Raw genomic sequence first — 25162 nt, forward strand, 5'->3', positions numbered from 1 at the left:
GTTTTAATTTACACAGTTTTTTACCTTTTTTTCCTCCAGATTTAGCATAGACCTGTAGCGTATTTCCATGACATGCTAATGTGTAAGATTCTATTGATTATTTTGATGTTTTGCATTTTTGCCATTGGGAATTTAGAAGATCTGATTGCCACATTTAACCTAGTCATTTGCAACAAAGCAATTAGTAATCTCAGTCCTTTGTTTTGTAGCTGTTATTCTTTTTTTCCACTTATTCCATTTTTAAAAATAGCCAGTAAACCCCAAAGGGCAAGTCAGTATACACATAAAAATTTATGAAAACTATGCAGATAGCTTCCTGAAACAGTCCATTAATGTGGGTTTCAGTTTGCTCATAAATGGTTGTTGCTGAGAGAGAGAAAGTACAGGAGACGCTCCAGGGACACTTGGGGTAGGTGCTGAGCAAAGGGGAGGGCGCACAAGGTGAAGGAGAGGGGAGGCCCAGGCGCCTGGCTCCTAAACACAGACCCAGGCCCTGGGCTGGACTGCGCTGGGTGTGCGGGCTAGGGCAAATAGGAGCAGCCTGCCCTGGAGTAGTGGCTTCACGTAGTTACATTCCACACCCCAGGAGTTTGGAAGGTTAAAGAAAAGAAAAAATGTGACAGATTTTATTCTCAGGAGAATGAATCATTGAGTTGGAACTTCTGGTGGCCTGTTACTTATCTTGTCTTTTATTATTTCCTGATATTGACAGTGACAAACTTGGGCACACTTTGTTTCTGTATGTTCCCGTTGCCTTTTATCTTTGCATTCATTTCATGGCCCTTTTTGCAGTAAAACTGTTTTTGTGTGCTGCTTAATTACCATGTTTTTCCACTGGAGATGCCCCATTGACATAAAACAATGCCTTTTTTTTTTAAACATACACAGTAGTGTTACATAAAAATAAAATTTCCTATTACATTTGTTTGCTTATTGATTATGCCTTTTAAAAATCTATTCCCACTTTTTTTTTTTTTTTAGTTTTTGGGTATGTTTATTAAATTACACAATCCAATAACTAAATGCCAATTAAAACTTTAAATTGACAACCTCAGTTCTCTTTAGTCTCTGTAAAACGTTAAAAAGTTTAGAACTCTTTTAAAATATAAGATTTATTGTTTTCTTTGTTTTTTTTTTTTTTTTTGTGGTATGCGGGCCTCTCACTGTTGTGGCCTCTCCCGTTGCGGAGCACAGGCTCCGGACGCGCAGGCTCAGCGGCCATGGCTCACGGGCCCAGCCGCTCCGCGGCATGTGGGATCTTCCCAGACCGGGTCACGAACCCGTGTCCCCTGCATTGGTAGGCGGACTCTCAACCGCTGCACTACCAGGGAAGCCCAGTTTTATTGTTTTTTAGTGCAAAAACTGAGACTGGGTGATATGTTGTCTACTTAGAAAGTTTCAGAAATAGAAATGCTTCATCTTCATTAGATTGTGATGACAATGTGTTTAGCCCATAGAGGCTTTTCAGCATTTTGATTCAAACAGTATTTTTAAAAATTGAATCTCAAGTGATGTGTGAGGCTTTGGGCAACTGTTGTTCTGTGTACTGGATTGTGGGGGAGAAACTGAAAGCACTCAGATTATGAGGACAAGTGCTTTTAATAGTGGGCTTTGGGATTCTTAAGTGTGTCCTATTATACCATTTCCAGGTGAAGCCTTGCTTTGCGGTTATAATGGTGGTGGTTTTGGATGAAGATCGTTCATTTATATACAATATAAAATTCATCTTTCTAGGACCATATAAAGTATAAAAGGAGGACAGATTGAATTTAATAGGCATAGTAAATAACAATTTTTAAATATGTCCTGCCTAAATGGCATTTATCATAACTGCGGAGTACACATTTCACTTATTCTTCAATATATTAATATATTTTTTCTTAAAGTAAAAATGAATGTTGACTTTGTATTTCATCTGTTCTTACAATGGTTTGTCAAGAATATCAATACATTTCTGCTCACTGGATGCTTGCCTTGTTTTTAAAAAATCAGTTTTGAGATGAAGTATAGTTTACTATGTAAATAAATATCTCTTTTAAAATATTTTTAAAACTCTGTAACTGATTCCTTGAATTACCCAGCAGGGAACCTCTTTGTGCTTGTTTCCTCATCTGTAAAATGAAAACTGAGCCGCTAAAGCAAAGAGCCTGGTGTTCATGAGCCCTGCGTGACATGGTCCCTAGTTGCATTGGCTGCAGCCTGAGGTGTCTAGACTGCCAGTGGCCGATGTTGGTTCTGTCGAGTTTAATTCTAATGGAGACTCCTGGGCCTGTTACTTAACATCTTGCAGCTTCAGTTTCCTTTCCTGTCAAATTAGGGTAATAATACCTAAATCAGGATTTTAAAAACTTTGAAATGGCATATATATAAGCAATTTATGTATTATAATATATATGCAATTTATATATTATATATAATACATCTAATTTATAATACTATATTATTTATATATATTAATAAGATATTGAGGCTAATGCTTGTTATTGTAGCTGTTAGGCTGTTTCATTATTTTCTTCTGCCAATTACCAGAATTTGCTCTTAAGTCCAATAGAAAAAATTTTCACGTGTTCTGTAGGGCCCTTGCCTGTAGTGTCTTGACACTCTGAGGACAGGTAGTTTGTACCACACTCCTATCACCTCCCAGGAATGCCAGCTCCTGTTGTTTTTTTCTCTTCACTCTAACCATCTCCAGTGGCTGAACCAGTTTCATCTCCACTAATCCTTTCATTGCAGACTTTCCTTCCACCCTACTCTGTTCTACTTTTTAGAAACTTAGAAATTATTTGAGCTTACTAGTATCTTCCTTCTCCTTACAAAATGATCTCTCTACATCCGTGATGTTATTGAATCCTTGTTTCCCCCAGTCCCAGCTAACAGAGACACACACACACATGAGCACCTGCGTCAGGTCACTTTTTGGCAGTGGTCTGCTGTAGAAATGGCTCATAATTTCACATCACTTCTCCCTTTCAGATTTTATACCTTTTTTTCCTCCTGTCTAACTGTGATGGATAGCATCCGTAGAACAAAATTAAATAATTTGGTACAATGTACATGTATGCCTTGTTCTTAATTTTTTATTTTGCCAAAATAAAATATTAATGACCTATATTAAAGAGAATATTTATATAAAATGTATAGAGTCATATTTATTGAAATAAGATAATATCACTGATTGTAAGAAACAACTACATTTTATGGACTAATTAGAAAAAAATGATCACTTACAAGACACGATCAGTTGTAAGATGCATTTCTACTTCATGAATGTTATAATATGAAGAAAAATGTAACTTTGGATCAATGAGATATGGCAGGTATAGCAGATACTGTTTTTAGTCTTACTAAATTTTCTGTTAAAATTTTTATGTACTCTTGTTTGTGTGTTAGAAACTTCAGGTTTTCTTATTTTTGTAGTTTCTGTGAGCTGTATCTAAGTTACTTTTTGCTTCATTGCATATATTATGCACACTTTCTCTTGGTCTCGTTCTTTCCAAATATTTGATGCCTTTATGATGACGTGAGTTGGTCGTCTCTACTACTGAATTCCCATGTGCCCCCGCACAAAGAGGCGGCGTCATTGAATGCTTGCGATGGAAAACAGGAAGGGTTAGCAGTCCTGAAAGTCTCCGCTCTCTCCGCTCTTCTCCCCACTCAGAGGATTGTTCCCTAGCCCTCCTCACACTGACTGACTCCATGCTACTGTGCCTCATGACACGGGGGAGCCCTTGGCCTACTCTCTTCTCTCCAGAGCTAAATAGCAAAACATTTTCTTGTTTTTCAGCTTACTATCCCTTAATGTTTCCCAGCCCTTTATTACTTCACTTTCTCATCATCTCTAGAGGAATGACTTAGAAATCTCGTTTACCCTGAAAGAATTCTTATGTTGAGGTTGGGTGGTGTAGGTATCCAGAAATGGGTTTACATTAGTAGCTTGCATGACTTAGAACTCTCAGTTGGGAGAAAAGTCACTGTATTTTTTTATCTGAAGGAAGGTGGTTCTGTATCCCCTTGAGGGCTACAACCCAAGGATGACATCTAGTGATCTGTTAAGCCTGGATTGTCTTCTTAGGGACACGGGGTGGGGGGGGTGTGTTTAGGAAATCAGGGGAAAAAGGAATTTTAAAAGCAGATCTTTCAACCAGTTAAAACATTTTAGGGAACTTAAGCTCCCTGAAAATGATGTAAAATAGTGATAGAGTAATGTTTTGTTTGTAAATGTTAGTTCAGTTTCTAATGTAATAGAACATCCTGGAAGTACTCTTTGGTTAGTCCTTACTCATAGGTGATCCAGAAACTTAAGTTAATAATCATTTCAACCAGTTTAATTATCTTATGCCTCCTTAGCAATGTTTCTTACTCTTGGGGTTGATAGATTTTAGGGAGAGTCCTGTGAACTCCTGAACTTGTATGTAAAATTTGGCCATTAGGCACAGTTTTTTGGTAGCGAGAGGAGGATCCATAGCTTTTGGCAGAATCTTAAAGAGATTAATAACCCCAAAGAAGTGAATCCACTTCTGTTGTGTTCTAGGGCGGCCCTATTTCTGCCTCACTGCTCTCCATTGTGGCCTTGGTTGTAAATCATGAAAACCTCAGAGTATTTTGAAGCCTAAAACAAAGAAAATTTGATCTTGACTTATTGGCCTTAGAAATGGCAGTGTTGTTCAAGTGGTACATTTAAAACAATAGTAATACCACGAACTGCCAGGGAATCCACTTTTAGGAAGTAGTGAGTGTAAATGAAGGTGGTATTGTAGTCACGGAAAAAGACATTCAAAAACTGCAGATCCACGTATGTTGAAGACGTGTGAAGGATTAAAACTATGCTTCTGTTTTGAACTTGAGTAATTAATTTCATAGTTGTGATTTAAATTATTTTTCTAAAGAATATGTATTGGAAATGATAAATGTCTGGTGTTTGTATGTATGTGTGTATAGGAATTACTTTTTAATGTTTATATGAGTAATGAAAATATGTGATTTTTTTATTATAGTGCATGCAAGATATGGGAAATACTAAAGCAAGACTACTATATGAAGCCAATCTTCCAGAGAACTTTCGAAGACCACAGACAGATCAGTATCCTTTAACATTTCTTTATTGTGGGGTTTAAAAGAATCAGCTCATTTTTACAGTTCATATTTTAACTTTGTATTGAATATTTAGGAAGATATGACCTTTATCATACTGTTGGTCATGAAAAATAGAAATTGATTTGCCCTGAGCTATGCTTTGTATATAGTAAGTTTTTAATAGGAATCTGGTAATACATGATCTATATAGTATTTTTATGTAATTATTATTAAGTATAAAATATTATAACTGATTCCTCTTTTTTTTTTTTTTTTTTTGCGGTATGTGGGCCTCTCACTGTTGTGGCCTCTCCTGTTGCGGAGCACAGGCTCCGGACGTGCAGGCTCAGCGGCCATGGCTCACGGGCCCAGCCGCTCCACGGCATGTGGGATCTTCCCGGACCAGGGCACGAACCCGCGTCCCCTGCATCGGCAGGCGGACTCTCAACCACTGTGCCACCAGGGAAGCCCCAAACTGATTCCTCTTGATTGATCTCCAACTCTTGATTGGAGCATATAGGTTGTTTATTACTTCAGACTATTATTAGAGGTTTGATTTGCGAGCATCTTGAGTACTTTTTGAAAAATCATTTCCAGAGAAGTTTCCTTTGAATATTTATTTATTTATTTGGCTGCATCAGGTCTTGGCTGCATCGGGTCTTCGTTGCAGCACTTGGGCTTCTCTCTAGTTTTGGCATGTGAGCTCTAGAGTGCACAGGCTCAGTAGTTGCAGCGCATGGGCTCTCTAGTTGTGGCGCATGGGCTTAGTTGCCCCATAGCATGTGGGATCTTAGTTCCCCGACCCTGGAGGAAGTCCCTGGAGGAATTTCCTTTGATCACCTTTATGTGGTAATTATGTTTATGTGAAGCAGTTGACAGACAAATCCCATACTTGGTGGACGTGGATGGTGGCAGGGATGTGGGGTCATTGTCACTGCTGACCTTCCGTGGGTCACAGGCTGCATGGCTCTCTCTGCTTTCACATCTGACCTAATGAATGAGGGGAATATTTTCTCACAGGCATTTTAGTGAGGATTTTTTTTTTCACATGTTAAAGAGAAATCGTTTGATTTTATAGAGTTCCTCGAACTCATATTGAAGTTTGAGAAAAAGCTCATCAGAATAAGATTATCTAATTGACTGTAGGTATATGTGATTTTATCCAAAGGTGATTTTTGTGATTTTGGCAATATAATGTAGTTTCTTAAAGATCAGTTGTATACTGGACTCTCCTGGTGATCCAGTGGTTAAGAATCTGCCTTCCAATGCAGGGGACACGGGTTCGATCCCTGGTCGGAGAACCAGGATACCACGTGCCGGGGTGGGGGGGCAACTAGGCCCGCGTGCCGCAACTACCAAGCCCGCGCACCACAACTAGAGAGCCTTGCGCCACAACTACCGAGCCCACGCGCCACAACTAGAGAGCCTGTGCACCACAACTACCAAGCCCGCGCTCCACAACTAGAGAGCCTGTGCGCCACAACTAGAGAGCCTTGCGCCACAAGTACCGAGCCCGTGTGCCACAACTAGAGAGCCCACGCACTTTGCAGCTCTCACGCCACAACTAGAGAGCCCGCACACCACAACTACTGAGCCCGTGTGCCACAACTTGATAGAAACCCCCATGCTGCAAGGAAGAGCAGAGCCCATGCACCACAACGAAAGATCCCACATGCCTCAACTAAGACCTGACGCAGTCAAGTAAATAAATATTTAAAAAAAAATTATGTGTAGCTTAAAAAAAACAAAAAAAGAACAGGTACTACCCATGTGTATACTAAAACAGTTTGTGTGACCAAACAATGAAAAAAATTGATCTTTTCTCAGAGATACAGGCCATTATATATATATGTTTTCATATTTGTATAGAAACCTTTTGGGTTATACTCAAGAAGTTAGTATTTGTCCTGTTCTGTTTCTGCTTCCTCCACCTCCTTCCCACACATTTAGCAGTCTGATATCCCAGGCTATTTTTATTATAGCAAGATCCTGGGGTAGGAGTGGGTGGTACATTTCAGGCATAAAAAATTGTGTGAGCAGAAGTATGAAGGTGTGAGGACACTTGACATTTTAAAGTTTTGATATGACAAGATTTAAGTTTCGTGGGCCAGTGGCAGAAGAAGCTCATTTTTCCAGATTGTGAAGGGTTTTCAGTACCATATAGAGGAGCATATAGGTAGCATATAGAGCAGTACCTCATTTCATTGGCCCAAAGGATTGAAGGATTTGAAAAGCCATGAAGAATTTTGAGGCAGGAGAAACATTAGAAATATTAGCTTCTCCCACAAGGAAGATGAGTTGGAGGAGGTCGTGGAGTCACAGAGGGCATGTAGAATACTAGTACAGCCCTGAGGGGAGCAGTGATGAAGAGATGAATTACGTGGGAGACTTGAGAACAGGCAGGAGGGAATTGGGGAGACTGGAAGGGAACTGGGAAGGCAGGGGCAGTTGGATTAGGTTAAGATTGCCTGGGCTTCCCTGGTGGTGCAGTGGTTGAGAGTCCGCCTGCCGATGCAGGGGACGCGGGTTCGTGCCCCAGTCTGGGAAGATCCCACATGCCACGGAGTGGCTGGGCCCGTGAGCCATGGCCGCTGAGCCTGCGCGTCCAGAGCCTGTGCTCCGCAACGGGAGAGGCCACAGCAGTGAGAGGCCCGCGTACCGCAAAAAAAAATTTTAAAAAAGAAAAAGATTGCCTTTGTTTCCAGGGAAGACACTGCAAGGACCCCAAGTTTCCTAGCTTGGCTAAGGTTCTGTGAGTGAGGTAAACTTCTTCATCGGGGAAGGAATTCAGTACCAGATGAAGGTGTAAGGGTTACAAATTGAAGACAGTGAGCCATCACTTTGGGCAGGATAAGGTGTCTGTGGGACACATGCATGGAGATGCCCATCTAGAAGCTGGAAACAGGAGTCTGGACCCTAAAAGAAAGCAGGAAATGCAGTGTAGACAGGAGAGTCACTTAGCACGTAGGTGATAGAAAAATGCTTGCTAAAGTTGTGTTTACCTAGGGCAGTGGTCCTGTATTCTTTTTTAAATAAATATATTTATTTATTTATTTTTGGCCTCGGGTCTTCGTTGCTGCACGCGGGCTTTCTCATTGCGGAGAGAGGGGGCTACTTTCCGCTTCAGTGCGTGGGCACTTTTCTCATTGCGGGGGCTTCTCGTTGCGGAGCACGGGCTCTAGGCGTGCGGGCTTCAGTAGTTGTGGCACGCGGGCTCAGGAGTTGGGGCTTGCGGGCTCTGGAGCACAGGCTCAGTAGTTGTGGCGCACGGGCTGAGTTGCTCTGTGGCATGTGGGATCTTCCAGGACTCGGGCTCGAACCAGTGTCCCCTGCATTGGCAGGCAAATTCTTAACCACTGCACCACCAGAGAAGTCCCTGGTCCTGTATTCTTTTTTGCGGTTTTATTGAGACTCTTGGGAATGCTGTTTTCCTTCTCCTCTGGAAAGTGAGGGCATAGGGCAGAATCCTGAGGAAGAGAGCATGGTGGAAGGAGATACCACAGAGCAAATAAACTGTGTTCCAGGTGGTTGTTACCACTGCTTGCAGGTTGTATTAGGTTATTCCTTTCTCTGCTTCTCACCCCCAAGCCTGAGTTAATGTATAAAATCCCTCAAATTGAAGAATCTCCCTTGTCTGGAAGTTTGTGTGTTGTGTGTGTGTGTGTGTTGGGGGTTGGTTTGGTTTGAATTGGGTTTTTGGGCTTCTCTTGAACGTTAAGAGGGTAAATTACTTGAGGTTCTTGAGATTTGGGGTAGTGTCCTTTATGTGGTATCTGGTGGATGAATGTGGCTTCCAAGTTACTTAGTTCATCCCCATGATGCCGTGTTGCTTTGACAAAGCCCTGAAGGTATTCAGGGGAGGACAGGACCTCTGTGTCCCCTTACACTGCCCTCTTCTGTGTACCATTTGGTACACATTCGTAGGAATTCTGTTAAGTAATTACTATCCGTTTTATGGTGAACCTAATAGAAGTAAAGGATTAGTGAGATGGTGAGTTCTTTTTTCTGGTGTTTTTTGCTATGTCCTTAAATGTGTGGTCCTTATCTAAACATTTCAGGAGAGATGAGATTTTTGTAGTGAATTGATTGGTGTCTGGCATCAGTAAGTCCTTGACCTTTGACAAAGTGAGGGTGTGGCATTGGAAACAACTGCAGTAGCTTTCCTGCTCAGCGAGGGTTCACTGTGTGCCAAGCCCTGAGTTTGGCACTTTATGTACATTAGCTTTCTAAATTTTCAGAGCAACTCAGATAGAGCATAATATTTTTATCCTTGGCAGGCAAGGGGGTAGGGTTCTCAAAGAGCTGTTAAGAAACTTCCCAAAGCCTTCAGACTTTCCCTTGTGTGTAAGGACACTTGGATATTATTATACTTAATGATGATAGTCTGAGTAAAATCAGTGTTGTCACATTTGAGTCCTGGTGGGTGGCTTTTAAAAATAGATAGGCTTATAGTTTGGGACTCTTTGCAGCTAAGACCATAAGGTCTAGGTGAAAATGTCAGTTTTTGAGTACCTGGTATGATTCAGGTCAGGCTCTTAGATAATGTGTGTCTTTGCTACTGTTAGTTCAAGCATGTGTGTTTGATTTTTCAAACTAAATGTTACTTGTAAAGCATTTGCAAATTATGGTCATGTTCATATGAGGTGTTGACCTCTTGCTGTTTACAGAAAGATAATCTAAGGTTGTCAGAAACTAAAGAGGGATTTTGTCTAAAGACATTTGAGATAGATGACTACTAATGATAAGAGTATAAGATGACATCTCTTGGACCATGAGACCAGCTTCTATATCTAATGTAATACTATAGTCTTCAAAAATGTTTTTTACCAAAAAAACAAATGGTTCTGAAGAACCTAGGGGCAGGACAGGAATAAAGATGCAGACGTGGAGAATGGACTTGAGGACACAGGGAGGGGGAATGGTAAGCTGGGACGAAGTGAGAGAGTGGCATGGACTTACATATACTACCAAATGTAAAACAGATAGCTAGTGGGAAGCAGCCGCATAACACAGGGAGATCAGCTCAGTGCTTTGTGACCACCTAGAGGGGTGGGATAGGGAGGGTGGGAGGGAGATGCAAGAGGGAGGAGATATGGGGATATATGTATACGTATAGCTGATTCACTTTGTTATACAACAGAAACTTAACACAACATTGTAAAGCAATTATACTCCAACAAAGGTGTTAAAAATGTTTTTTACCTTAGTTATTACAGCTACGTCACTTTTATCCCTTCTTTTAATTATGAAACACTGTGATTTGGAGCTATTATTAGGGAGACTAGTAAAACCAGTCCCCTTTTTTTCTTTATTTCATCAATCATTCTAAAGCTCAGTGCTCTTTGAGAAGCCTAACATCTCTGCACTTTTACTGATTTAAATATAGTTGTCTCATCCTTAGAGGCAAGTAAAACTCACATAATATGGGACCTCACTGCATTCTTAACAAGATTTGTTACTTTTTAAAAGCTTTGCAATTTACAAAAGTTAGGCAGAAGCTGCTGTGAAAGTGTAATTTCTCATGTGGCCTGTGGTTAATTCTACGCGGCATGTACGAGTGCATGACAGGCGATAAAGCTTTACATTAAAGATTTTCATTAGGATCTTTCGTCTTATCTGATAACTTTAATTACCTCAGTTCCATGAGTTCTGGTGTGCACCAGAGCTCATCAGCGGTGATTCTCCGTGGAGCTTTTGAAAATTTTACTGCTATCCGTGTTGTGTGTCTGGAACTGGAACATTTTGTTCTTGGGAATAGATATTAATTTGTATTTTAAGTGACATCTTTAAAGAAAGGAAAAAATCTTAAAATACAAATAAATACATGTGAAAAGATAAAACACATAGTGATGAGAACATTTTTCTGGACTTCTGTAGTGCTTGCTGTCTGTTAGTTTTGAGGATTGGGACAGTGAAGGATGCCGTGCTGAGTGTTTTGTGACCAAAGGCGTGGCGGGTATTCTGGGGTATTTCGTTGTTTGTGTACTAAGTCCCAAATCAGCCACCTAAACTTGTGTTGTCGTTGGTATATTCCTTACCTTGATTTGCTGAAAATATTACTGTTCTATTTCTTTTTGTGGGGGAGGAGTTGTATTATTGATCTCTGTCAGTAATAAGACCTTTTGTCTCAAATGGCAGCTGGATGCTGGAAAATGAAGATAAGTATTCCCTGGTCTTCAAATTTATTGGTTCTTTTGTTGCTGCTTCTCACTTGCTCATCTGTTTAAAGTTGATGATAGGCACGCCATCTTAGCCTTGGCTCAGCAGTTTTCTGTTTCCCCCTCTGCTGTGGGCCCTGTGTTTAAAAGAGCTGCCTGTCAGAGCATGGTGATTGATAATAAGAGCTGAGGGTTAAACAGTAGTCACTCTGTCCCCCACTGCTCTTAGGTCTTTCCACACACTAGCGTGTTTAATCCTGCGAGGTGAGTCTTGGTGTTATCGCCATTTTAAAGGTGAGGAAACTGACACCAAGTTATACAAAAATAAAAGCTAACTTCATTTATGCTTACTGTTTGTTAGGTACTATGCTGAGGGCTTTATCTATATTATCCACAAAACCGTCAACAACTTGGTAAGATATGGAGTATTATTGTCATTTTCACTACTGGTACCAGAAATGAGGGTATGCATTGGAGACCATCTTCCTTGAGAATTAGTGCTATAGTCAGCATATAATGCAAAATTATTGTCAAATTTCCCTTGAAAATCCCTTATATTGTCTACAGTGGCAGTTTGCAGACACAGAGATCCTCTATAAATCCAACTGGGCTGTTCTTGGCCCACTAGAGTTGGAATAGAATTCAAGCATCAGCGACTACAGGCCCATGAGCCAACTCCTGTTTTTGTAAATAAAGTTTTATTAGAACATATCCATACCCATCCATTTATCAGTTTTCTGTGGCTACTTTGGAGCTACAAATGCAGAAGTGAGTAGTTGCAGCATAGACCAACTGACCCACAGAACCTAAAATATTTACTATATGGCCCTTTAAGAAAAAGTTTGCTGACCCCGGGAATAAATCAGCGTTTCTTTAGGTGAATTAACAGTGAAGAATTGGCTTGCTTTGGGGAAGTTTTACAAAAATACATGAGGACCATGTGATACATTCTTGGCCTAAGAGGCCATGTAGGGCCTGAGAGCATCCAAGGATGTGGCATGTGCCCTGAATCACAGTTCTTCTCAGGTGACTCCACTGAGTTTTAAAAGTTCACTTTGTGGTGTGCTTTGTTTTTTAAAAAGCAATGTTTTATGTTAATAATGAGGAATATCCTAGTACATCGTCCTATCTTGATGCTTTAATTTTTTTATGTCCTTGAAAAACAGATCAGCTTTCATCTCACATTAAGTTTTTAAAATTACTTACTGCTTAGATAATTTCTGATAGGGTTTCTTTTTTAATATCATAAACAGTAACCAGACTCAGCTATATTTGAATTATTTATTTAAAATACACCAAGTATAAATTAAGATTTCACGGATATCTGTCATTTCTGAAAATTCACACAACATATCATTTCATCAGATGTTAGTATTGTTTTTCACTACAAAAGATTGTATACTTAAAATGTTTGCCTTTTTCAAATCGATATTTATAAAACCATCATAGTTTTCAATATTTTAGTTTTACAGTGGTTAAATTATTTTATATACTTTATTTTTAATCTTAATGATTAGTTTCCTAAAACTAAATTTTGGTCATAAACAACAATCTTTCCTTTGTCATAAACATTTCATAAATGAGAGTATTAAAATCTTTCCAGGCTTTAATATGTACTACACTTGAGGGACTTCCCTGGTGGTCCAGTGGCTAAGACTCCGTGCTCCCAATGCAGGGGACCCGGGTTCGATCTCTGGTCCGGGAACTGGATCCCACGTGCATGCCGCAACTAAGAGTCCACATGCCACAACTAAGATCCTGCATGCTGCAACTAAGACCCAGTGCAGCCAAAATAAATGAATAAATATTAAAAAAATATGTAGTACACTTTAAACAATATCCAAAATAGACTGTTGTTTCTATCTTTAAGGAGGAAAAATATCAGTGTTGTTCACCTCCCAGATATTTAAACATAAAAACTATACTTTAAGAATTTAGGGGCTTCCCTGCTGGCACAGTGGTTGAGAATCCACCTGCCAATGCAGGGGACACGGGTTTGAGCCCTGGTCCGGGAAGATCCCACATGCTGCGGAGCAACTAGGCCCGTGAGCCACAACTACTGAGCCTGCGCATCTGGAGCCTGTGCTCCGCAACAAGAGAGGCCGCGATAGTGAGAGGCCTGCACACCGTGATGAAGAGTGGCCCTCACTTGCCACAACTAGAGGAAGCCCTTGTACCGAAATGAAGACCCAACACAGCCAAAAATATATAAATAAATAAATTTAAAAAAATAAAGAATTTAGATTTCCAAAATTTTCTTAGTTAAGAAATAACTATATGCATATTATATGTAGTATTTATATCTAGAAATAAATATAATTACTGTTTTTAAAATAGTATACAGTTTTTAAAAACAGTAAACATATTTCCTATCATCTAGAGTGGAAATGACATCAGTCTAAGTAAATTCTATTTTCTCTTCCCTGTTGTGGTGGTAAATAGTTGTCTCTGCAGTGAAAGTTGCTCAATACACCACATTCACACACCTCATCCAAAGGGCCTCTCTTTTTGATTGTTTCGTTTTTTCCTGTTAGAAAACTAGAATAATGTAATATTGAACATGGATTTACAGTCATGTGCGAACTTAACATTTAGCTTATTTACATGTGAAATAGTTGGAATAAATAACATTCTTGCATTTTATGAAAATCTTGGGGTGTTTTGGTAATTTTTTGGTACTGGCTGCCAAAATGTTCATATATCTAAATAAATAATCAGCCTCTGACAGCTCTGGGGCCTTTCACTTGAAAGGGTCTCCAAGGCTACCTTGAAAATAAAAGGCACTCTCCACATTTGACCTTCTTCTCTAGATTTGAAAGCATTTGTTATCATTAGCAGAAATAAATGACTGATTCACAAATGAACTTGTGATGACCAGTAACATTCTGAAAAAAGTGGAAGTCAGACATTCTGGTTTCGAATCATCACAACTCTCCCTTCCTTGTACTGTAGAATCCCAGAGAACTTCTTAAACTTTCTGTGCCTGGTTTTAGTTGTAAAATGGCACCTACCTCATAGTTTACGAGGACAAAAGGAGATAAAGTACCTTTCACATACTCAGTTTATAAAAATCCATCTTTAAAAATGGCTTTCAATTATTCAGCTTACTTAATAAATTGAACGTTTAGATTTTCTGTCTTACTTGCCCTCCCTGGCCCCCTTGGAGTGCTTTCTTTTAATACCCACTGTATAGTTGTCTGTCAACTCTTTCTATTACCTGTGGCCTCAACTGTCAAGTTAAAGAGCTTTTATTAATTTCTAATAAGGAGCTTTTGACTGAAAATATATTGTTTTACTGCTTCAGGTAACTTCTCTTTGAACAGGATGTCTTAACCTGGGGATCCACAGAGAGATTGTATTTCAGTGTAATTCATTTCCTTTGTAATTCTATGTATTTTATTTTATGCATTTTTTTAAGGTTTTTTTTTTTAAGTGCATTCTTTTTAAAAAAATTAATTTATATTTTGGCTGCGTTGGGTCTTCGTTGCTATACGTGAGCTTTCTCTAGTTGTGGCGAGCGGGGGCTACTCTTCGTTGTGGTGTGTGGGCTTCTCATTGCGGTGGCTTCTCTTGTTGCGGAGCATGGGCTCTAGGCGTGCTGGCTTCAGTATTTGTGGCACGTGGGCTCAGTAGTTGTGGCTCAGGGGCTCTAGAGCACAGGCTCGGTAGTTGTGGCACACGGGCATAGTTGCTCCGTGGCATGTGGGATCTTCCCGGAGCAGGGCTTGAACCCGTGTCCCCCTGCATTGGCAGGCGGATTCTTAACCACTGCGCCACCAGGGAAGTCCCTTTTTTTAAGGCTTTTATTTGTTTTTATTAAGTCAGTGCCCAATTTATACTATTTTATGCATTTAAAAGCACTATCTCCACAGGCTTTACTGGACTATCAAAGAGGTTCATGGTACTAAAAAATTAAAAAGTTACAAATCCCTGATGGAAGAAGTTCCATTTTAGTAGAATATGGTAAAGACATGGTTGTTGGACTGCTAAGAGAAGTCATCTCTGTAAGATAACTCAGGGCTATTGGATCCCACTAGAAATGACTCATCTATCAACAGGTAGGGCTGGTCCCCCCAACTTCAGAAAATTGAATAGTTCTCACCTTGGTTTTAGCTTCTTGACTTCTCCGTATCTAGAACCTTTGCAGGAAAAAAAATAGCCACCGTTTTTCTAATATACAGAGAATCTTCTCTGATACAATCAGAGGCAGCCATGTATGGTGGAAGGGACATAAGTATTGAAATCACAATTGTTTAGTCTTTCCAAGTTGCTGATTCTTCATCTATGATGTGGAAATTATAATATGCACATTACTGTGTTGAGGAAGGATTAAAGGAAAAAACTATGGACAGGGACTTCCCTGGGCACAGTGGTTAAGAATCCACCTGCCAATGCAGGGGACACGGGTTTGAGCCCTGGTCCGGGAAGATCCCACATGCTGTGGAGCAGTTAAGCCCGTGTGCCACAGCTACTGAAGCCCACGCACCTAGAGCCCGTTCTCCACAATGAAGAGAAACCCCCACTTGCTGCAACTAGAGAAAGCCCGCATGCAGCAACGAAGACCCAACACAGCCAAAAAAAAAAAAAAAAATAACAGAAAAAAACTATGGACAGCACACAGTGTCTGGTGCGCTGTGGTTGCTGCATGGGCGTTAGTTTCTTTACTTACACTGAGAATCCAAAATGAACATGAAGTGAATTTAGAGCTGAGTCAGGGTAGAGGGCTGTGGAGCGTGATGGAATTGAGAAATGTGGTTACTTTTCTTTTTAGAATCGGCTTGAGTGGGGAAAATTTCCTGAAAGAGATAGACTCTTTGGCAGAAAGAAAAGTAGGTTGCAGAATTTAGTTGCAGAAATAGTGTGTGAGTAAAATACAGCCCGGAGAGTAGGAAAATTGAATTTAAAGTCCAGGCTTTGTGGAGACGAATGAATAAAGGGGAGTGTACATGTCACTGAACTCATGCTTTTCCTTAAGTTATCTGTTTTCAGAGCAGTGGAATTTTTCATCAGAGATAAATATGAAAAGAAGAAATACTACGATAAAAATGCTATAGCTATTACAAATGTAAGTAAAATCTTCATCTCTATTGCCAATTGATGCTTGTTGAGTAGATGTGGAACTTTTAACATACGATACAGCTCTGTTTATTTATTGTGAAAATGTGCTAGTTACATACTTAAAAAATTTGAATATTGGAAGTTTTTGTCATATAATGTTAATGAGCTTTCACAAAGCAGGACCCTTGATTCAGAAAGGAGCATATTATATGTAAGAGTCTGATAACTGCTTAAATGGCATTTAATTAATTTTTTTTTGAAATTTGCAAAAAGATAAAGTCACTAATTGAAAAATGGAGGAGAGAGAATTGTTTTTACTAGATTCGGGAAATGAACAAAAAAGGAAAATCTGTCTTCTTTTAAGGGCTTTGGTGGATCTGTCCAGATATAAGTTTATTAAAACATGGCATTTTCATTGGTTATTATCAAGTATTATCAAGTAATAGTTGAGACCTTACTGTAGTGATCCAAATATGTTATATCACTGATCCTTTTTAAGTTTTTCTTTCTGATTAAATTTTCCTATCCCAGTTAAATGCTGTTTAAGGCTAATTATCTTTAGGGCTGTAGTCATTTTTTAAGTCTTTGATTCCTAGATTAATAGTAAAGCTATAAGCCAGTTAATTGTGTGGCTAATTCATCTGTCACGCAATTTAGAGACAGTAATTTCCTCTCATTTTGCATATAAGCTGGTTTTCCTTTTCAGTCCGTATGGAGAAGCAGTATACTAAAAAATTCAACCAAATACTAACAAAGTAAGGATATTGTAATACATGGTCTCTGACCATTAAAAAAAATCTTCTAAAACAATGTTTAAAGTATGATTAATGTATATTTTGGAGCAAAGGTACCCTTGATAGAGTTTAGGCTGCATTTACAGTGGGTGTAGGAGAGGAAATCTCTTGAAAAATCAGTAAAAATTGACAATATTGAGAGTGATGCTTATCACATCCATGAAATTAAGTTTACTTACAGCATTGTGGGGGAAAAAGGACAAACTTTAAATCATAAGTAATATATTTTTATATGGAATTCTAAGAAATTTTAAAATACAGGGTGTGTAAACCAGGGGTGGGAATTTTGGTGGCCACCTTAGAATTCTCCCGCCACGGGGACGCAGAATGAGTCTGCCCTCCTTGGTATTCCTTAATGAATGAGTGATAGGGGACATTTGAAAAACTGAGTACAGAAATTGTCCTGTCTGTCCGCCCCTCACTCCCCGTAAGTAGTGGTGCAGCATAGCTGGCAACACTGATCAGGTGAGTTCTTAGGAGATCTAGCAGGTATCGAGCAGATGAGGTTGAGCTCTGCCATGTTGTTTGCCCTTTTCCAGCAGCAACTTTTCTCTGTTCCCCTCTCCCCCCTCGCTCTTCCTCTTCTCCCCTCTCCCCCGCCTCTTCTTTCCCTCCCCACCACCCCCTCGCTTCCCCCTCCACATACTTCCATCCTCACGTGATTCATTTGCTATTATAATCATCAAAAAGAAAATCTGTTGCACCAGGAAAATGTATAGGTAACTCTAACTATTTAATCCTTACCCCTGACTGGCTCAGTTTTGTCTTGGAAAAACAGCTAATAGTTGCTGGGAGTCGGTAGCTTTAAAATGAGCACTCACTTGTTCTTGTTTCAGTTTATCTTACACATTTCTTGCCTCCTTTGCCACTTCTCATCCCTCACAAGTAGCCTCTTGAATGCAGTTAGAGTACATGCTTGAGTTTGCATCACACAAAGGTTTTAATTCTCCAGTCTGAATTTCACATGAAATTACTATTCCAATCAGTTGCCATATAATTGAGTATTATATAAAAGTTTAAAAACAGGAAAACTTTCACTTATTTTGTTTTCTATGTGTGTATCTATATATGTATAAAGACTAGTATTTAGCACAACAAAAGTAAAATTAAATCCGTTATTTCAACTTAGAAATTGTGGAAACAATGTTTCTGTACTGTATTATAATAAAAGAGCTAGCACTAGTAATTTCATTAAGCTCTGTTTACAGTTAACTGGTGATTATATAATTCATTAATATAAATGAGCAATAATTTTAAGACAGTGTGAATTGCAATAAATTTTAAGATGTCCTTCCTGATAGGGATGAGAAACTTAGATGATGAATGATCAGGTGGTGATTTAAGATTACCCTGAAATAGCAGTTTCAAGTTGGGCTTTTGTTGTTGTTGTTACTTCTTCTTGTTACAGTTTTAGTTTCCTCTTCTGTGGAATAGGGATGATCACGGCATCCACTTTTGACAGTATTCTTATGGGAGTTAAATAAGGTAGGGCCCACTGCATTTCTGTTGTGTGCCTGGCACAGGAGCGCTTAACACATAGGAGCTCCTGGGAGGAGCGCCTGGCGGGGAGGGAGGGGGGCAGGAGCAAAGGGGCCCAAGCGCAGGGGCGGGTGGGGCTAGAAACCGCCGGGCTCACATGCTGCCCAGAGGCTGTATCTCATTGGCACCACTGACTTGAGTTCTGTCGGATTAATACTGCCACATTTCAGTCAGCCCTTTTTAAATTGTGGGCTGCCAGGCGACTGATGTGGCATTTACAGGACTTCTATTTGAAATTTCTCCAGAATTCTGCATTTCTTAGTGACTTATCCAATGATTTTAAAGTTAGCGTATTAAAATTCAGGCTTCTTCTACATATCTGGTGGCTATGGTTACTGAGTTAAGCTTGTCAAAAGTCTTTTAACTCTCCTACTGATGCGTTTAATCGATGGTTTCTTTTGTATGACTTTAGTTCAGTAAATGTATTTTCAGCTTTTGTACCTAACACATACCATGGAAGGTAATTTGCTTTGGAAACTATATTTTTTAAATGATTTCTCAACTCCTGAAAAAGTAAAGCTTCACAGTGTATTGAAAGGTCATGAGACAGCCCATTTGAGAACTGCCGTGATCAAATCTTCACTTGGAAAATATATTCAAGAATTTCCAAAATGGGTTTGAAGTGATGTATTGCTTACAGTTAATCCATAAGGTATTTTTCAGCATTTTGAGGCACCAGATTTTTATTATATAACATTATTCTGTCAAAAAGGGTGAGAGAGTAAGAAGAAAAAATCATCAAGAAAATAATGTGATCTTTTCTTGAAAAGATAGATGAGCATTTTGCCTTACCACCTTCAACTAATTGTACTGGTATTTTTAGAATACTTGATACTTTTTCACCTTATCCTGGAACGTGGTAGTTGGAAACCTGTTTTACCAGGTCAGTTTTCCTTCTGCAGTAGGTGCGTTTGTACACTTGGATTACTCTGGGAGTTTCTTCGGTGGTGGCCTAGAGAAGAACCTCTGGTCTTAAGAATAATTGAAGGGAGGACGTTAGCTCCTATTCCCGAAGGAGATCTTTACTGAGTTCCCACTTCGTGTTCTCTCATGGCTGGGGGTGGGGGAGAGAAGGGTGGGGAATAGAGGGACAGTAAAGCATGACGATTGCCTTTGCCAGCGCCATTTTCAAGGTCAAAGTCTTGTCCCCTCTCTCTATAAAAGTACTGGAATCCAGTGAAATGGAATTATCATCTAGTTACAAAATAAATTCTGAATTTGACAATGAGTGTATTGGGTTGGCCAAAAGTGCCTTCAGTTTTTAAGTAAAAGTAAAAGACACATTTTTCATTTTCACCAAGAACTTTATTGAACAACGTATTCACCGTTCTTTTCCACTACCTTCTGCCATTTTTCAGGCAACTTCATAATTCCATCTTCCCAAAACTTTTTATCTTTTTGAGCAAAGAACTGTTCCAGATGCCTTTTACAGTCTTCCAGGGAATTGATTTTTTCCATTAAGAGGATTTTGTAAAGACTGAAATAAATGGAAATCCGAAGGTTCAATGTCTGGTGAATACAGTGGATGAATCAGAACTTCCTAGCCAAGCTGTAACAGTTTTTGCCTGGTCATCAAAGAGACGTGGTCTTGTGTTATCCTGGTGGAAGATTATGCGTTTTCTGTTGACTAATTCTGGACGCTTTTCATTGAGTGCTGCTTTCAGTTGGTCTCATTCGGAGCCGTTGGAATTAACCTTTTGATTTTCCGGAAGGAGCTCATAATAGAGGACTCCCTTCCAATCCCACCATATACACAACATCACCTTCTTTGGATGAAGACCGGCCTTTGATGTGGTTGGTGGTGGTTCATTTCCCTTGCCCCACGCTCTCTTCCGTTCCACATTATTGTACAGTATCCACTTTTTATCGCCCATCACAATTTGTTTCAAAAACGGAACATTTTCATTACGTTTCATTAGGGAATGGCACACAGAAATATGGTCAAGAAGGTTTTCTTCCATTAACACGTGGAACCCAAGCATCAAAGCGATGAACATAACCAAGCTGGTGCAGATGATTTTCGACGCTTGATTTGGATATTTTGAGTATGTCGGCTGTCTCCCGCTTGGTGTAATGTTGGTTGTTCTCAATTAATGTCTCGATTTGATTGCTGTCAACTTCAACTGGTCCACCCAACCGTGGAGCATCGTCCAGCGAGAAATCTCCAGCATGAAATTTCACAAACCACTTTTTTGACATGTTCAGTCAGTCACAGCACCTTCTCCATACACTGCACAAATCTTTTTTTGTGTTTCAGTTGCATTTTCACCTTTCTTGAAATAATAAAGCATAATGTGCCGAAAGGATGCTTTTTTTCTTCCATCTTCAGTATTAAAATGGTTACACAAAAGTTCACCAATTTTGATGTTTTTTTAAATGCACACTGATGTGACAGCTGTCACAGTACAATCTAACAAAATTGTTTTGAATGAAGTTAAAGACAACTAAGTGCTACTAGAGCCATCTTGGAGAAAAAACTGAACGAATCTTTTGGCCACCCCAACAGATAACTTGCATAAGATTTCAGAGAAGTGCGTGAGCAAGCCAGTGCCCTTTCAGAGGACAGTGAGAACTGCTGATGTGGGGCCTCCTCTTGCTTGTGCCTCTGAGATGCTCTCATCTTCCTGTTTCCTTTTCGTCAATTAAAAAAAATTTATTGAGACCTGTTGAATGTCACATGCTGGAGATGGTGAACAGAAGAGAAACAACGTCTGTCTCAGAGAACTTCAGATGAACGAAGAATACCGATAACGAATCGCCTCTGTACTGGACATCACATGATCATGTCTGCCAGAGGGAAGCGTTGTAGGAGACTGGAGGATGAAGGGACACTTCCTGGAGGAGGCCATGTCAGGACGGGTGGGACCCGCTGGGAGCATGGGTGCTTCCAGCAGAGGAAGCAGCAGGAGCCGAGACCCCTGGAGGCTGGGGCAGAGACTGGAGCGCTGGCACCAGAGGAGTCGCGTGTGGCTAGATGCCTGGTCGCAGGTCAGGGAAGGCAGGGACAGGCAGAGGACCTGTGGTCTGGTTAAGGGGTTTAGACTCTGGCCTTGTATAATGTGTGTGAACTGTTCAAGCCTCCTAAGTAGGGCTAGGTGCTGATCACCTTTGCACCTGCTATCGTCACAGTTTGTAGAAGAGCAAGACCTGGGCAAGGCGACCCGTGAGGAGTGCTCATCCAGGCGCTGGAGGCCGGCGGGTCCCTGCTGGTGGTCAGTGCAGGGGTGGTGGGCAGCACTTGTAGAGATTTGGAAGGAACACATGAGCGCCTGGTTTTTCTTGCCTCTGCGTTTTTTTCTTTCCTCCCCGCACCTGCCTTTTGCTTCTCCCCCATCTCTCTGTTCTGTCGTGTCTCTTGCTTCCAGCTGAAGCAAGACGTGTAGACTCTAGTTCTTCATTCCTTGCTCGCATGATGGGGCTTACCCCGCTCATCGACTTTTTAAAAAATCAATGTTACTGAGGTAGAATTTACATACAATACAAGGCAGACAGTTTAAGTTATAGTTCAATGAGTTTCGGAAAATAAATACTCTATGTAAGCACGACCACAGTCGATTGGCACGTAGACCCTTTCCTTCACTCCAGAAGGTCGCTTTGTGCCCCTGGCCTCCCACCCCTGGCCCAGGTAGCCACTGATCTGCTCTTTATCACGGTAGATTGTACCTGTCTCTGCTGGAGCTTCATATGAATGGTATCATACCCTGTTTACTCTTTGATGTCTGGGTTCTTTCAGCATGTTTCTGAAATTCACCCCTGATTTCATGTGTACTATTAGACCATCCCTTTTTTATTGGCTGATAGTAGTTTGATTTATGGGTACACCAGTCTGTTCACATTCACCTGTGGATTTGTCCATTGACTTTTCAGATGTGTACCCTACTGAACAAGCATCTCTGTTTTTTCCTAGCTGGAACTTAGTATTAATGCTTTTTTATTTTTGCATTAAAATGCTTTGTTAAATGACTGATATTTATTGAATAGTCTTGTGTTGCTCCTTCTGAATTTTAAAAGTGGCCAAATCAGTTTATCATCCTCTGGAAAGGAGAGCAAGCACTTTTACAGTAACACTCGACATATTAAGTGTCCCTATTCCTCTCTTACATTTTTATGTTCAGCTTTTACATGAATTTGGGCAAAAATGGTCTTTATGATACAGGTTATTATCTTAAGTGATTTTATGTGCTTTTTCTAATCTCTTGTTTTCTACATAGCTCTAGCAAGTAAATGTCCAGTGGGATAAACCAGCTTTGAAGCTGCGCTTTAAGGCACAATTTGTCTTTTTTAATATTTTCTTCTACGTGTAATTTCAGTCAGTCGTTACTGAATGGCTAGTTTGCATACTTTTAGCAGAGCTAACAGTGTGCCAGGGGAAAACGCCCCTAAAGATTATGGGCTTGGGTTGAGAGTCAAGAATTGCAGCTGTAACTAACTCAGTAACAAGCGGATCCGAATGAGGACTTGTCATCTCACACTGTTACTTTGACATCATAATGACCTTTCTATAATCGCACCTTTTATTTTTAAAGATTCCTCGTAGGCACTGTTGGTATGGTAGGGCAATATAGAGATGTCAGTTTTATGGCTCCAAAGATCTACTACGTATTTTGTAAACGTATTTCAGTTATATTTTGGCAGTGAAGAGGGCAGGAAGATAACGCTTACTTTAAAGCGATGAACCACGCATGTAGGAATTGGGTAGGCAGATGTGTGAAAAGGCTTTTAGACGAAATTGTCTCCATGTATAAATTGCCTTTGCTGCATATGTAACTGTCTCATAGTGCTTTGGGGTAATTCAGCCAGGGCAGCCCTGGTGATGGTGTGTGTGTGCACGGAGCTTAAGGGAGTGTAGGAGTGGCTTCACGATAAGTCTTGTCTGCTGCTCAGCTGTTATGCTCCATTAATCCACTCTTTTTTCTCCCATCCTTCTTTCTGTTTTCTTAAACAGTTGATTAAAACTTGAGTTGACTTTTACTGTTTCAGCTCTGTGTTATTTTCCATTCTTGAAGCAGTTACGGTAAGAACGAGAACTCGCTCGTGCTCTCCGGCCACTTGGAACGGTGTGTCTTCGCTTCAGAGCATGAGCACCTTGGCAGTAGCGCTGATGGAAAGGGAACCGCCAGTGACGCTTAGTTGTTCTTCACGTACTTTGCGGGGGGATGATCTTGTCTGAGTGCATTTTATATTTATGTCATAGTGAAATCCATTTTAAATCGTACACTCTTCTGTAGTAAGTACTTTTACTTATAGAAATTCCACATGGAAGCATTTAGAAAGCAAGACTTTTCTCTTGATGCATTATTTTCATTTAACATACCTCTGAGTGCTTCTGTATCTCTGAAATACACGAGTGTGTGTTTCTTTCCTGTGCCTATAATTCTGATTGTCTTCTTTTTGTTTTTTTCTCCTGACTTTCCATCTGCATTCCACAGATTTCCTCCTCTGATGCTCCTCTTCAGCCTTTGGTATCCTCTCCTTCTCTACAAGCTGCTGTTGAGAAGAACAAATTGGAGGTATGGTAGTAGTGTTCTAGCTATAGCCTCATTCCATAGCGCTCGGTGGTAAATGTGCCATCGTTTGGGACGCTGTAATAGTTGTTTATGTCTTGAACGGTCGCCAGTGTTAAAAATGTTAAATACAACAAGAATACTTTTCTATGCCACAGGTAGGATCACAGGGTTTTAATCTGCATTTAATTTCAGAATGACTAATTTATTGTTACCGTAGATATATCTCAGCATTTAATAAGTAATTAGTTTTTTGTTGTTTCCATTACCACCTTATGCTCAAAGGAGCTTTTCTGTAGTTGCTCTTGAATTCTTTGATTTATTTGGAAGGTTTTTGGTTAAAAATGTTTTCTTTCTGTTATTATAAGCACTTGAAGAAAGTTAATGTCAAGTTTCTTTTTTTAAACAATAGTATCCATCACATAGATGAAACGTAGGAGTGTAGAATCATCAGTGATGATTGTTGGAGTGTGTGTGGGATAGGGGTGGTTAGGGTGCACGGTACTACTATTATGGATTTGTAAAGTCATGCCTTCCAATATTTGAAGGTTTTTAATTTTTTTGACTGTGTATCTTTTTGTTGTTCTCATCCTGACCTTAGGGAATTAGTTTGAGACATCCTTTTATCTCACAGTGTTTCTGTGTCTCCTCCTTGATAAATGGTGTGCTTGACACGGGGGATACAAAGGTAAACAAGGTGTGTCTCCCTGCCCTGGAGTAGCTTCCATCTAACAGAGGAAAACGGAGAACTTTACAGAGGTTTCTAGCGCGGCAGAACGTGTGCTGCGGTTGCCGTGCGCTCACGGTGCTGCTCTGAGCGCAGCAGGCGTCCTTCTCATGCGTCTGACACTCTTCATAAACATCAGCTGTGAGGACTAGGGCACAGTGCAAGCAGAGAAGGCATCTTGTGGAGAAAAGCCCGTGGGCAGGGCGGGATGACTGGGGATTTGCGGGGAGACGGGCATGGCTGGGACACGCGTGGGCCGGGGAGAGAAGCGGAGAGGCGGCTTCCTGTGAGCCTGCTGGCGTGTTTGGC

The 25162-nt window shown here is 40.2% G+C and overlaps 1 protein-coding gene across 3 annotated transcripts in view; it reads left to right on the plus strand.

Moving 5' to 3' along the window:
• Positions 1-25162, plus strand: part of SMAP1 (small ArfGAP 1) — a 149704-nt gene that overhangs the window by 60572 nt on the left and 63970 nt on the right. For 2 of the 3 annotated variants that reach the window (XM_079939982.1, XM_079939984.1), the window contains 3 exons: positions 4995-5080; positions 16221-16296; positions 24052-24132. In XM_079939982.1, coding sequence (XP_079796108.1) covers positions 4995-5080; positions 16221-16296; positions 24052-24132 — 243 coding nt within the window. The remainder of the gene's footprint in view (positions 1-4994; positions 5081-16220; positions 16297-24051; positions 24133-25162) is intronic. The other variant, XM_079939983.1, reaches the window with a different exon arrangement.

Source organism: Stenella coeruleoalba, assembly GCF_951394435.1.
Source record: "Stenella coeruleoalba genome assembly, chromosome: 12".
In the NCBI taxonomy this organism is placed as follows: domain Eukaryota; kingdom Metazoa; phylum Chordata; class Mammalia; order Artiodactyla; family Delphinidae; genus Stenella; species Stenella coeruleoalba.